Source organism: Gallinula chloropus, assembly GCF_964237585.1.
Source record: "Gallinula chloropus genome assembly, chromosome: 24".
Lineage (NCBI taxonomy): Eukaryota > Metazoa > Chordata > Aves > Gruiformes > Rallidae > Gallinula > Gallinula chloropus.
In genome coordinates this window covers 662319-675203 of record NC_140109.1, presented here as the reverse complement: position 1 = coordinate 675203, position 12885 = coordinate 662319, and the positions used below count along the sequence as shown (strand labels likewise).

Here is a 12885-nt window from a genome sequence, read left to right as displayed (position 1 = left end):
GAAGGTGGCTCCAATAGTGGGAGGGAAACTGAGGCACGGCGCAGGATGTGCCGGAGCAGCTTGCCCATGTGTGGCTCAGAGGGCTGGAAGCATCCAAGCCCTGGATGCTCCTCCCTGGGGGAAGGGAGATGTGGGAGCAGGCAGAGGTCCCTCTCCCCCAGCTACCTGTGGTGCCCAGGGGCAGCAGGAGGCCTTCCTCCTCCTCCCCCTCCTCCGGCCCTGCACCCACACTCTTCCCCCAAAGCCCCTAGACAATGGCCCCTTTCTCCCCTGCTTAGGGGCCGGGACAGACACGGGCATTAAGCACCAGCAGGAATGCTGGAGGTGGGGCTCAGGTGCCCAGCACCGGAGAGGAGTGAGGAAAGGACCAGGGGGCTCCCCACACAGCCCCTCTAGGGCTGCCCTGTGCCGGTGGGAGCCTGGAGGCATCCAGCAAACCTCCGTGAGCAGGGCTCCCAGCAGGACCGGCTCCCACGGGACCAGAGCAAGCGCACCTTCCCCTTTAAGGCGCCGGTTCCCGTGCCAGAGCCTGACCTCGGCATCCTCAGCTGAGCTGGATTAGCGGGGCGAGAGGGAAGGGGCCTGTGGGAGGGACTGGGGCCGCTAGTCTCCTGGGGCTGCCGGCGCTCTGGCACGGCAGGCATGGCCCTCGGGGTGCCACGGGGTCCGGTGCTGGGGCAGCACCCGTAGGCGCGGCTGGCACTGCCACCACCCCCGCCCTCTGCCCCCGCGGCACCCGGAGCCCATGGGGGCAGCTGGGGGGGAGCAGGAGGTCGGGCAGGGGTGCGTGCCGGGCGGCAGAGTGTGCTGCAGAGGCTTTTAGGCAGCCCGCACGGACTCGCCTGCCACCATGAAGGACTTCACCGAAATAACGCTGTGCCCTGAGGCCCTGGACTGCAGCAAGGTAGGCTGGGGCTGGGGGTGCCTCCTGGAGGGTCCCTGCCTGGCCGCCAGCGGGTGCCCACAGCGTGCTCCCTGTGACGCTGCCCTGCTCGCTGTCCTGCAGACAGAGTTCTGTAACCCCATCTTCGAGGGTGAGGAGCCGCAGGCAGCGCCGAGCACCAAGTACCCACTGGATGAGGATGGGACCAGCCCTGCATCACCCCGGGATGGCCTCGGTACCTGCCTGGGGGGTTGTATGCACGCCGGGAGCAGCTGTGGGGCTGGCAGTGGGGTGGTGGGGTAAGCTCCGTGCAGGGTTCTGGGCCGTTTAGGGGACGGGGTAGCACCCCAGGGATAAGAGGCCAGGACGTGCCCAGCCAGGGCTCAGCCAGCCATGCGGGGAAGTGGCAGGATGGGGGCATGGCTACCAGCACCCTGGCTCTGCCGGCTCTCCTCACCTCCTGCAGCCCAGCAGCTCTGGGGCCGGGCGGGCTGGCGGTACCGCGCCGACTGCAAGTTCATCTGGCTGTGCGTAGCTCTGATGAGCGCCATCCTCCTCTTCCTCATCGCCCTCCTGCTGGGCATCGTCATTCACCGTGAGTGCCTGAGGGCCGTGGGACAGGCTGTGACTGCGGGGTATGGGGACACGGCACCGTGTCAGAGGGGGAGAGGGGCACAGTGAGGGCATCCAGCCCACACAGGACCTCCCGCTGTCCCAGAGAGTGCCCCCGTGTACAGGAGCATCCCTGGGATGCAGCAAGGTCACTGTGGGACCTGCACACGTGTGGGGTAGGGTGGGAGCACAGGACGTGGGGCTGGGTGGGCTCCCTCAGCCCCCTGCACTGCTGAGCTGTCCCGGCTCCTCCCTGGGCACAGAGCTGACCACACCGCAGCCTCCCCGAGCTCCAGCCGCAGCCCTGCCCGCCCGTGGTAGCGCTGCCACCACCGCAGCCCCCCCTCAAAGGGACCCCCCAGCCCCCAGGACATCTGGCACCCCGACCCGGAGCTGGCTGCCCACTGCTGGCACTCCGGCACCGGGTAAGTCCCGCGCAGAGCTGCGTGCTGGGATGGGGCACCCGGCAGCGGCACTGTGCTCACACCTGTGCCACTGGCCCATGCAGCCTGCGGAGGGACCCTGCGGGGCCCCGAGGGCTCCTTCAGCTCCCCCAACTACCCCAGCCCCTACCCACCCAACGCCCTCTGCATCTGGTACATCGAGGTGGGCCCCAGCCTCGCCATCCAGCTGAAGATGGAGACCTTCAGCGTGGAGGGCACGGCCTCCTGCCTCTTCGACCGTGTGGAGCTCTACGAGGAGCTGGGGGATGGTGGCACAGACCCTGCCCCAGCTCGGGGGGGCCCAACCAGGTAGGGCACCCTCACACCCAAGGCAGTGCAGCGGGGAGGGGGTGGCATCTCAAGGGGGGTGGGGTGGGTGGGGCAAGCGGTGTCACGCCTTGTTGTGCCCCCAGGTTCTGTGGCAACGTGGCCCCCCCAACGTTCAACTCCAACTCCAACCACCTGCGTGTCACCTTCGTCTCCGACAGCAGCGTGGGTGCCCCGGGCTTCAGCGCCCGCTACCGCGCTGTGGCCCCCAGTGAGAGTGAGTACATGTGTCCCCGGCACCCTGCCAGGGCTCCTCGCTGTGGGGGGTGCCTGGGGGGCCTCCCAAAATGCCCGGGGTGCAGGGGAGGGTGTCCAGCAAGACGCCAACGCCAGCCTGGCTGTCTCTGCCTGCGCTGCAGAGAGCTGTGCCTGGGATGAGCACTTGTGCGACCAGGGGCTCTGCCTGCACCTGGGCTTCGTGTGCGATGGCTTCCAGGACTGCCTGGACAGGAGCGACGAGGCCAACTGCACCCTGAAGCCCAAAGGTGGGTTCCAGCCCCCCCTCTGCCTGCAGCCCCACGGCACCGGTGATGGGCGAGGAAATGGGGAGATGGCGTGAAGGGCAGAGGGTAAAGCTGTGTGTGTCTGTGTCCTTCCAGAGTGTGGGGGGCCTCTGACCGCTTTGGAGGGGCACTTCTCCACCCCCAGCCACCCCCAGCCGTACCCGCACCAGCAGGTGAGAGGAGGGATGCTGGTGGGATGGAGGACAGGAGCCGGGTGGGGGTGAGGACTGGCAGGAAGGGAGGAATGCAGCATCCCACTGGGGAGAGCTGGATGTGACCCTGCCCGGCCTCACGGGGTGTCCCCGACTGGTCCCTGCCCTGCAGCTGTGCCTCTGGCAGATCTCGGTGCCCCTGGGCCACGTCATCGACCTGCACTTCCACAACTTCAGCCTGGAGTCACACGAGGACTGCAGCTTCGATTTCGTGGAGGTGCACGACAGCGCAGGCACGGGCACTGCCAGCCTCATGGGCAGGTAGAGGCACCACACCCTGTCCCTGCTGCTCCACCCTGGGGGCCCACCGCTCCCAGGGCTGAGCTGGGGAAACTGAGGCACGGGGCAAGTGGGGAGGAGGAGCCACTGGAGGATGGGGTTTGGGGAGGTGCTGGCCAGCCCTGCTACCTGCCCTGACCCCATCCCTCACCCACGACCCTGACAGGTTCTGCGGCCACCAGCTGCCACCCACCCTGACCTCCTCACGCCATGTCATGACCGTCCTCTTTGTGGCAGATGAGGGGGTGGCAGATGATGGCTTCTTCGCCACCTACCAAGCCCGCAATGCCACCGAGAGTAAGTCCCTGAGCAGGGGCACAGGCTGCTGAAGGGCTGTGCAGCCACCATCCCTGGGCATCTTCAAGGCCAGAGAGGATAAACCCCTGGGAAAAGCTGCCCTCTGCCCACAGCTGGCACTGCTTGGAGCAGGAGCTGGGGCTACAGGCCCCCGGGGTCCCAGGGGATTTGGGGTGCCCCTAAGCTGGGCCAGCGATTGTCACTTACTGGCCAGCTGGCCAGCCTGCTCCCTGTGCCCGTGCCCTGCTGCACCGGCCCCTCCTGTCTTACAGAGACCTGCAGCCCCACGGAGTTCTCCTGTGGCAACGGTGAGTGCCAGGCGCTGGAGGCTGTGTGTGACGGCTGGCACGACTGCCCCGACGGCACCGACGAGCTCAACTGCACTGGGGTCTCCTACCCCGCCTTCGGTGAGGGTCCCGTGCCCCTCCCCAACCCGCTGCCCCACGGGTCCCGTCTGGTGGGCATCCCCCCGCCCCCCTCTAACCTCTCCCTGCCGCAGGCTCTGTCTGTGAGCCCGTGGAAGTGGAGATGTGCCTGGGGCTGGGCTACAACGCCACCTCCTTCCCCAACATCTGGCTGGCCATCCCGGACCAGGAGGGAGCTGCCGAAGTGCTGCAGGACTACCAGGTGAGCTGGCAGGGCTGGGGATGGGGATGGGGATGGGGGGGCTGCATGCGGGTCTGCCTGCCCCACAGCACCCCCTGCCCTCTCCCCGGCGCTGTCCCGCAGACGCTGATGGAGCTGGCCTGCTACCAGCACCTCCGGCTCCTCATCTGCAGCCTCTTCGTGCCCAAGTGCACCCCGGACGGGGGGGTGCTGCAGCCCTGCCGAGCCGTGTGCCTGGCCGCGGAGCTGCGGTGCCAGCAGTCCCTCAGCCTCCTCGGCATCCTCTGGCCCATCAACTGCAACATCCTGCCCGACTCCAATGACCCCATAGAGTGCTTCCAGCCCTGAGCCGGCAAGTGAAGAGGAGCAGGGACTGAAGCAGCCTGCCCACGGCTACACCCCACCCCAAAAATGTCCCTTCCAGCCTCCTCCTGTTACTGATGGGGTGGCCCCCGTCAGCAGCACCCCACTGCCTGGCTCCTCACCGCCCCTGCAGTCGGCCCCTCTGCTCGGGGCTCAGCTGAGCTCCTGGATGCCGTGGGCTTGCCCATAGGATCAAGTTCTTGGAGAGAAGGTGCCCCTCCCCAGCCTTCCTCCAGGAAAAGGCTGTTGCCCAAGGGGCTGTGTCCACAGGCTGGAGCTGGGGATGCCATGGAAGACCCCCTAAAGCAAGCAGCAGGATGGGGGCAAGAGGGTTTGGCCCTCACACCCCATCCTCAGCCAGCTTCAGGCACGTTGGCCAGAGCTGTGTGTGGTTCCCAGCCCACTTCTCTCTTTCAGGCTCTCCTGGGTGTGAAGAGCCCCTCTCCTGCAGCGCTCCCCAGCCAGGGGAAGGGTTAACACTCCCCAGCTGGAGCAAGGCTGGGCTGAGGTGAGCCAGGCTGCGGGCAGGAGCGTCCAGGGCTGCCCACATCCATCCTGCAGCTCCAAAGTCAGCAAAATAAACAGCGTGAGCAGCTGACAAACCCGATGGTGGCTCATCTGGGGAGGGTCTGTGGGCCCTGACAGACCCTAGGGGAAACTGAGGCACGAACCAAGGGAGCCAAGCCAGTGCTGGGGGCCTGAACAGGAATGGAGTAGCAGAGAGGAGACTGTCTGTCTGTTGGGGGGTAACAGGCTGCTGGCTGTGCCCTCCATGAGCTGGGGGGCTTGCAGGGGCCCAGGAAGATGGATGGGTCCTGGAGGGATGAGACTGGTGGTCCCATGGTGCAGGTAGGAGATTGTGCCCCAGCCAGGGCTGTGTCCCTACTGGCTGAGCTGGCTGTACTGGCTTCAGGCCACCCTGATGGCCACAGGCCTGGCATCATCCCACGGCCACAAACCAGCTCCTGGCTGGCCAAAAACAACAGCCCTTGGGTGAGAGGAGCCAGGCTGCTCCCTGCCAGCACCCAGCCATGCCCTGGGCATCCAGGGTGGGCAGGCTCTGTCAGCAATGTCACCTGCATCCCTTCTTGTGGGCACAGCGGGGAGAAAGGCAGCAGTGCCAGGGTGCTTCCTGCTGCCCCCCTGCCCTGAGTGCACAGGGAAGTGCCTGGGGCTGCTAGGAGCAGGACCCACGGGGGTCACAGCACCCCTCTGCCTGTGCAGCCATCCCTGCTCAGGGGGCGCTGGGCCACTCAATCCCTTCACTCCTCGTGGGTCCCAGCTGCTGCAAGCTGGCTGCAGGGCATGGGGGAGCCCCTCTCAGTCATTGGACCACCCCACCACTCTGGTGTCCCTTGGACACACATGGTGCTGGAGCCAGTTAAGCTGGGAATGTCTTCAGGGCTCTGCGGTCTCCTAGGGGTATCCCTGCTTCCTGGCATGGCCTCGGTGCTTCCCCAAGCTCTGCCTCTGCTTCCACCTGCCCGCTGGCGCCCTGCACATCCCAGACCCACAGGGTGCCCACAGGCCCTGGGCTGTCACCCCCCGGCTGGCTCCTGCAGGTACTCCTGGGGCTGGCACTGCCACCCCCCTCATCCACCAGGAAAAGGCCAAGGTAGCCAGTCAGGGGACCCACGCACCCCAAGTGTTCCCCCCTTCCCAACCCTGCCTGCTCTCACTGCCTTTCCCTCCCTCAGCCCTTCTCCTGTGCCACTTCCCCTCTGCTGCCTGTTTCCCTTGTTCCTGTGCTGCCCAACGTGCTGCCCAGATGAGCCCCTGGCTCCTCTGCCTCTGCCAGGCCGGTTGTCTTGCTGTCCTGCTCTCCCTTTCCCCTCCTTGCAGCGCTTAGGACACCGTGGGATTATTTGTCTTTTTCCCCTTGTCTTGTAGCTTTTGGCTCCCAAGGCCCTTGATTTCCTTTGGAGTTTGGGAGGAGAGACGTGAAGAGGAGGAGGAGGAGGGGGGGTGGGGGGGTGGAGAGGCTGCCTTTCCTAGGGCCTTCGTCAGAGCAGAGTGTTCAGGAAGAGCGGCAGCCGGAGAGGAGCGAGGCAGCGGGGCAGCAGTCACGGGATCGCAGTGAGTGGGGCTCCCCGGCTCCGTCCCCCCCCCACCAGGGCGAGCTGGGACTCGCTGGGGTCCTGGCTGCGGCGCCTGGGCGGGGGAGAGACACTTTTCTCCTCCTTTTCCTCTTTGTTGCAGCTTCCAGGAGGGGGGAAGAGAGCAGCTTTCCCAGGGCAAGGCCACCGTGGCGGGGCTCTGCTCTGGCTGCGCTGCTGTGGGCAGGGTTGGGAGCAGCCTGGGCAGTGGGGTGGTCCCCGGCCCCGGGGTGGTAGGGCAGGGCCGGGGATGCTGCAGCCCCAGACAGCCGTGCCCCAGACAGCCGGCGGGGCGTGGAGCGGAGCCGTCAGCAGCAGGGATGCTGCCAAGGGCTGGGCCGCACCGCAGCACCGCGCTGACCAGGCTGCCGCCCACCGCCCCCACCCCACGCGTGGCTCAACAGCTCACCCACTGCCCCCCAGCCGACACCCCGAGAGTGCTGGCTGGCACCCCGTGCACATTCCCCCCTGCGTGCTGCAGATGGGGCAGCTCCCACCCCAAGCAGCCCCCAGCCCCACACCCAGCTATCAGCTCTCCCAGCCCCTGCCCCCCGGTGAGCTGTCCCGTGGTGGGGCGTGTGGGTGGGCAGCAGGACGATGTGCTGGCATGGCTGGCACTGGGGATGCTGGGGCAGGTGCTGTGGGGAGCAGACAACATGGCAAAGGGGAAAGAAAGGAGGAAGAGCCTCTTGCCAACCCCCCGCACCCACTCCCTGCAAGCCCATTTCCCAGCCCCCTTCACTGAGGGTGCCCAGAGCTGTTACCCTTCTCTGCCCCCTTCCAGCCCCTCCACAGCAGACAAGATGAAGCAGCTCTTCCTCTTCTTCCTGCTCGGGCTCATCACCAGCTCCTTGCAGATTGAAGACAACAAGATCCCTGGGCTGTGCTCGGGGCAACCAGGCATCCCAGGGACCCCAGGCCTGCATGGGGGTCAGGGTCTGCCAGGCAGAGACGGACGAGACGGCCGGGACGGGGCGATGGGGATGCCGGGGGAGAAGGGCGAGATGGGCCCTCCTGGTAAGAAAGATGAGATGGCAGCTGGGGAGGGGTACCTGCCCTACCTGTGGGGGTTCCCTCACACCAAAGGGTGAGCCCTGGATGCTGGCACAGCCCCACAGTGCTAAGCCAAGAGCAAATCCTGCAGTGGTGCCCTTTTCATGCCACCACCATCCCTCCCGTCCTGCCCATGGTGACCCTGTGCTCCTGCAAGGGGAAGGAACTCCCCATCACTGGCAAAGCTGCATTTCTTCCCATCCCCACTGCCACCCCCACTTTAGGAGGGCCCACTAAGCTGTCTCTGGAGTATGGCTGCATCATCCCCACCCTGGCTCCTGGGCTGGGCTTTCTCCCAGCCTGTGGGTGTTTCTCCAACTCCCTGTTGCCATTGAGCCCGCTTAACGGGTGCCCCCAGCCCTTCCCACCCGTGCTGCTTCCCCAGGCACCCCGGGTATTCACCACCTGCATCCCGTGGGAGGCTTGTAACCCCGGTGGGATTGGGGCTGGGCAGGGGGGGCTGAGGGACCTCGAATGGAGGGGGACCGTGCTGGTGGTGGTAGCGTCGAGTTAAGTAACCCTGTCCCCCCTCCCGCCTGCCCCAGGAGCACCCGGTCCCCGCGGGGAGGTGGGCAGCCCCGGTGTGGACGGGCTGCACGGTGAGAAGGGGGCGCAGGGTGAGTGCGCGGTGGCCCCTCGCTCAGCCTTCAGCGCCAAGCGCTCCGAGTCCCGCAGCCCGCCCCTGGCTGACCAGCCCATCCGCTTCGACGTGGTGCTGGTCAACGAGCAGGGCCACTACGACCCGGCCACCGGCAAGTTCACCTGCGAGGTGCCCGGCCTCTACTACTTCGCCGTCCACGCCACCGTCTACCGGGCCAGCCTCCAGTTCGACATCATGAAGAACGGCCAGTCCATCGCCTCCTTCTTCCAGTACTACGGGAACTGGCCCAAACCCACCTCCCTCTCAGGGGGCGCCCTGGTCCGCCTGGAGCCCGAGGACGAGGTGTGGGTGCAGGTGGGCGTGGGGGACTACATCGGCTTCTACGCCAGCGTCAAGACGGACAGCACCTTCACCGGCTTCCTCGTCTATTCCTACTGGCAAAACTCCGCCGTCTTCGCCTGAGCCGGCCCTCGGGGGCGGCCGGGAACAGGGCGCATCCCACCCCCCCCCCCCGTCCCCTTCCCTCCGGGGAGGGCGGAGCCGGGACCCGGGCGCCCCACGCCCGGTCCGCTGCTGCCACCGCCCGGCGCGGGGCAGGCGCCCGGCCCCTCCGCCGCCCCGAGCATCCATCCATCCATCCATCCCTCCAGCCGCGCTGCCCAGCAGCCAAGTCGCGTTATTATTGTTATTCGCTGGGGCGCCATAGCCGCCTCCATCGGCCGCGGGACCCGCCGGCACGGCCACGGCGCTGCGGATGCTGCTCGCCGGCCGCTCCCCCGGCGCGGAGCCAGCCCGGGCTCCCCGGCCGCCGGTCCGGCGAGGGGCCCGTCCCGCTCCGGGGCCAGCGGCAAGCCCGGCTCCCTGCCCGCCGGCCGCGCCGGCGCCTTCCCTTCCCTCCTTCACCCTCAATAAAGGGCTCCTCGGCCACGCGTGTGCCTGCTGCGTGTGCGCCCGTGGCCGCGGGCCCGGGGCCGGTGCGCTGCCGGCGGCTCCGCGGCCGTCGGGGCTCGGCGGGGCCGGCGCCGGGCCCGCGGCAGCCGCTAGACGGCGGCATCGGCGGCATCGGCGGCACTGGGCGCGGCGGAGCCCCGGCGGGGCAGGCTGGGGCGGGGGGGGAGTCCGGCCCCGCGCTCCCGGGACGGGCCTCGGGGGCCCCTTAACCCCCGCCCGCTCCGCGCTCCTGCCTGGGCGCGGTGACCCGGCCCCTGAGGAAAGGCCCTATTTTTAGCCGGGGGAATGAAGAGCTTCCTCGTTCCTGCCCAAAATAGGTCCCCGCGGGGCTCGGCCGCAGAGGGGGCTTTTGGCCGGGCGCCCGGCCCCTGAGCGGGCTGGGGACGCTGCGCTGCCCGGCCCCACGGCAGCGGGAGCTTGTGGGTGCCCGCCAGCCCGGGACCCCCCTCCTCGGGCCCGGCTCTGGCCGTGGGGCTCCGAGCTCTCTCCTCTGGCCCTGAGCACCCAGCATGACCATCTGCCATGAGCAAACCCTGCGTGCCCCCGTGCCGGGCCAGCGCCTCCCCAAAAGGGGATCCCACAGGACCTGGGACCCACCCCGCAGCCCGCGGGGGGCTGGGGGAGGATGCGCGGTCCAGCAGTGCCACCCCCAACCCACAGGGATCTGTGGAGGTGCTGAGGCCACGGGCGAAGCCTCGCTCCTCCCGGGGTGCTGGGGGCTCTGCTGGCCATCTCCCAGGCTCCTCTCCCCAGCCCCGGGCTGGGTGACAGCAGATGTCTCTGTTTGGGTTGAGGATGGCCTGTTCGGTAAGAGGAGCCGCCCGGGGCGAACAAGAGAGACCTGCAGAGCAGATCGATGGCTGGTGCTGGCTATTCTGGGAGGAGGACAATGGCTCGTCTTGAGATGAGGCCCTGGGAGGCGCGTGGGGGCTGGGAGCATCCTCTGGTCTCTATCACAATGCAAAGGGAGAGCAGCTACTAGAGGTGGCCACAGCACTTGGCACAGCAGCTTTTGGGCTCTCCTTCCTTTGAAATGCCTTTGGCCACCTGGACACTTTGTCTGGTAACACTGGGGGACTGTTGGGAAGCCTCTGAGGAACACAGAGGTGCCTGCTGCTGCCTGGGGAGGATGAGGAAAAGGTCAGGGGAAGGACAGCCACAGAAGACACTGACTTCTGGCAAGTTTCTAGCAAGTTCCAGCTGCTTCTGATGAGCTTCACCAGCTGCACCTGGGGAAGGAGCCCAGGTTAGGGAGGGGCCGGTATCCCTCACCGAGTGCAAAGGAGAAGCCTATAAAAGGACTGGGCTCAGCTGGGGGTACTGCAGTGCTGCTGGGAGAGTCAGCTGCTGGGGAGTGCATTTGTGGTTCTTTGTTGTGGGTTTGGGGTTTTCTTTAAGTGTTGGCACTTTCTCAGAGCAGCGTGCTTGGCCTTGGCACACCAAGGTCACGGTCTGCAATGCTGGAGGACACAGCGTGGTCAGCAATAGAGGGTGCTTGGGGCCTCTTGCTGGGGCTGCTGCACCTTGCTGGCAGCCTGTGAGAGGTCTGTGGCTGGCTGCACCTTGGGGCTGTGCTGCTGAAGGAGGCCAACAGGCTGTGTGGCATCAGAGGGCAGGAAAGAGACCAACTGGATCACCTCTGAGACCCTACAGGCACCCAAGCCCTCGACTATGGAGGCAGAGCATGTGCCTGCCAGGTTCAGAGGTGGAAGTGCCCTTGCTGGTGACTGTTTTCCTGGTGGCTCCTGGCTCCTCCTCCACCCAAAACCTTGTGGTTATGGCAGAATTTCAGTGCCCTCATCGCTGATGAGGTGTGGGAAGCACTCTCCAGTCCTCTTCAGGTGACCTCTGCCAGCGGGCCGACTGACCTGGTAAGGAGAGCTTTAAACTGGGAATGGTGGGGGAGGGGACCTGTGCTGGTAAGGAGACTCCCTGGCAGGCAAGGCCAGGCCCAGTTCAGCAAAACGATGTGCCAAGTCCTGCATCTGGGGAGGAGCAGCCCTACATGCTGGTGGCTAACTGGCTGGAGAGCAGCTTCCCAGAGAAGGTCCTGGGGATGCTGGTGGGCACCAGCCCTGCTAGAAGCCAGCAGTTTGCCCTCACGACAGGGAAGGCCACCACCATGGGCTGGGCTGTGTTAGGAGAGCTGCCAGGAGCTGGAAGGGGATCCAGCCCCTCCGCTCAGCATGGGTCAGTGCTGGGTCTGGTGCTGGGCTCCCCAGTACGAGGTGTGGACAAACTGGAGGAAGCCCAGCAGAGTGCTGCCCACCTCTGCTGAGAAGGTGCTCAAGCCCTGGCACAGGCTGCTCAGGGAGGCAGTAGGGTCTTACCCATGGACACCCTGAGAAGGCAGCTGGCCACAGTCCTGCACAGGGTGTTCTAGCTGCCCCTGCCTGAGCGGGGGGCTGGGCTGGCTGATTCGGGGGTCCCTGGCAGCCTCGGGCACTCTGTGTCCCCAAGGCCTCGTCACACCGTGGCTGCAAGGCGCTGAAGTGGTGTTCGGGGAGCTGATGCTGCTTCCCGTGCCAAGATGCTAATGAGGGAGCAAAGCTGCAGCCCAGGAGCAGCCCAAAGGCTCCCTGCGGCGCGGCAGCCGATCGCCACCTGCTCCCTCCCCGCGGGGCTGGTGTCACCCGGCTCGGGATGCTGCGCGGCTGCGGTGCCAGCTCCCTGCTGGCAGGCAGGCGATGGCTGCTGCCCCTGGGCCGGGGCTAGCAGCTCCTTAGGGCTGGTGTGTCGCCGCAGAGCTGACAAAGGGCTCCTGGCCACTTTCCCAGCGCCTGGGGGACCCTGGTTTCGGCAAGCTGTCAGCCTCCTCCACCCCAGTAGCATCCTGCTCCTCCCTCCCTGGGAAAGGGAAAAGGGTCTTGGCATTACGATGGGCTGAGACCAGCCCACTCAGCTCACAGGGGCAGGGGGCACCTCCTGGGGACTCCAGCTCTCACGACCTGCACTGGTCTGTGAGCGTTGCTGCTGCTGGACCCCCTCCCCAGGCAGTGCCCACCTGCACCACAAGCCACGGTGCCAGAGCAGGCAGGTCTGGCCTGGCTGACCCTCGGTCCCAGGAGCCCTGTGAGCTGCCCATTAGCTGGGATTTGGTTGCATTTTCCTGCTGTAAAGGCTGCTTGGCTGGGGAGTGAGCCCAGTGTGCAGGATGGCTCCTGGGGGAAGGCTGGCCACATCCTGTCCTTGCTGAGGGGATGGTGGCCTGGGAGCACCCTGCCAGGCAGGGCAGACATTCCCCTGCTGCCCCAGGGCAGCTCTGCACCCTGGCTGGGTGCTCAGCCTGCCTCTGCTCTCACCCTGGGAGCAAGGGGAGGTGGCTGAGCAGTGCCTCAGTTTCCCTGGTTGTCACCCACCTTCAGCCAGCCCCCCTCAGGGCTCAGGCTGTCTGCTGGCACTGTCCTCCTTCCTGTGCACTGTGCCTGGCAGAGCTGCACTCCTGCAGTAGATGCCAAACTCTTTCTGGCCTCCCAGCAGCCCCCCCCTCTCTCCCCACTGTGTTTTTCAGCCAGGGTGTGAGAAGATCTGGGTTAAAATTAGCTAGTTTGCTGGCATAGCCCTCGAGGCAGGTGAGTTCAGGGCAGGGTGAGCCAGAACTCCTGGGGACTCTGCCTGTTGGGGCCCCAAAAGAATTTTCCAAGCAATTTACAAGGATG

The 12885-nt window shown here is 66.4% G+C and overlaps 2 protein-coding genes across 2 annotated transcripts; both read left to right on the top strand.

The window, feature by feature from the left end:
* Nucleotides 1-850: 850 nt before the first annotated feature.
* Nucleotides 851-4621, top strand: MFRP (membrane frizzled-related protein; the record flags this gene model as incomplete). Its single annotated transcript, XM_084274919.1, has 13 exons — nucleotides 851-904; nucleotides 1007-1118; nucleotides 1350-1478; nucleotides 1759-1920; nucleotides 2004-2247; nucleotides 2352-2482; nucleotides 2625-2750; nucleotides 2865-2941; nucleotides 3093-3241; nucleotides 3426-3556; nucleotides 3829-3963; nucleotides 4056-4183; nucleotides 4286-4621. 13 exons carry the CDS (start codon nucleotides 851-853, stop codon nucleotides 4508-4510), a joined length of 1803 nt encoding a protein of 600 aa, XP_084131045.1. The 3' UTR covers nucleotides 4511-4621.
* A 1961-nt stretch (nucleotides 4622-6582) lies between these two features.
* C1QTNF5 (C1q and TNF related 5) lies at nucleotides 6583-9200 on the top strand. The gene is made up of 3 exons (XM_084274994.1): nucleotides 6583-6601; nucleotides 7406-7638; nucleotides 8220-9200. Exons 2-3 carry the CDS (start codon nucleotides 7425-7427, stop codon nucleotides 8735-8737), a joined length of 732 nt encoding a protein of 243 aa, XP_084131120.1. The 5' UTR covers nucleotides 6583-6601; nucleotides 7406-7424; the 3' UTR covers nucleotides 8738-9200.
* The last annotated feature ends 3685 nt before the right edge of the window (nucleotides 9201-12885 follow it).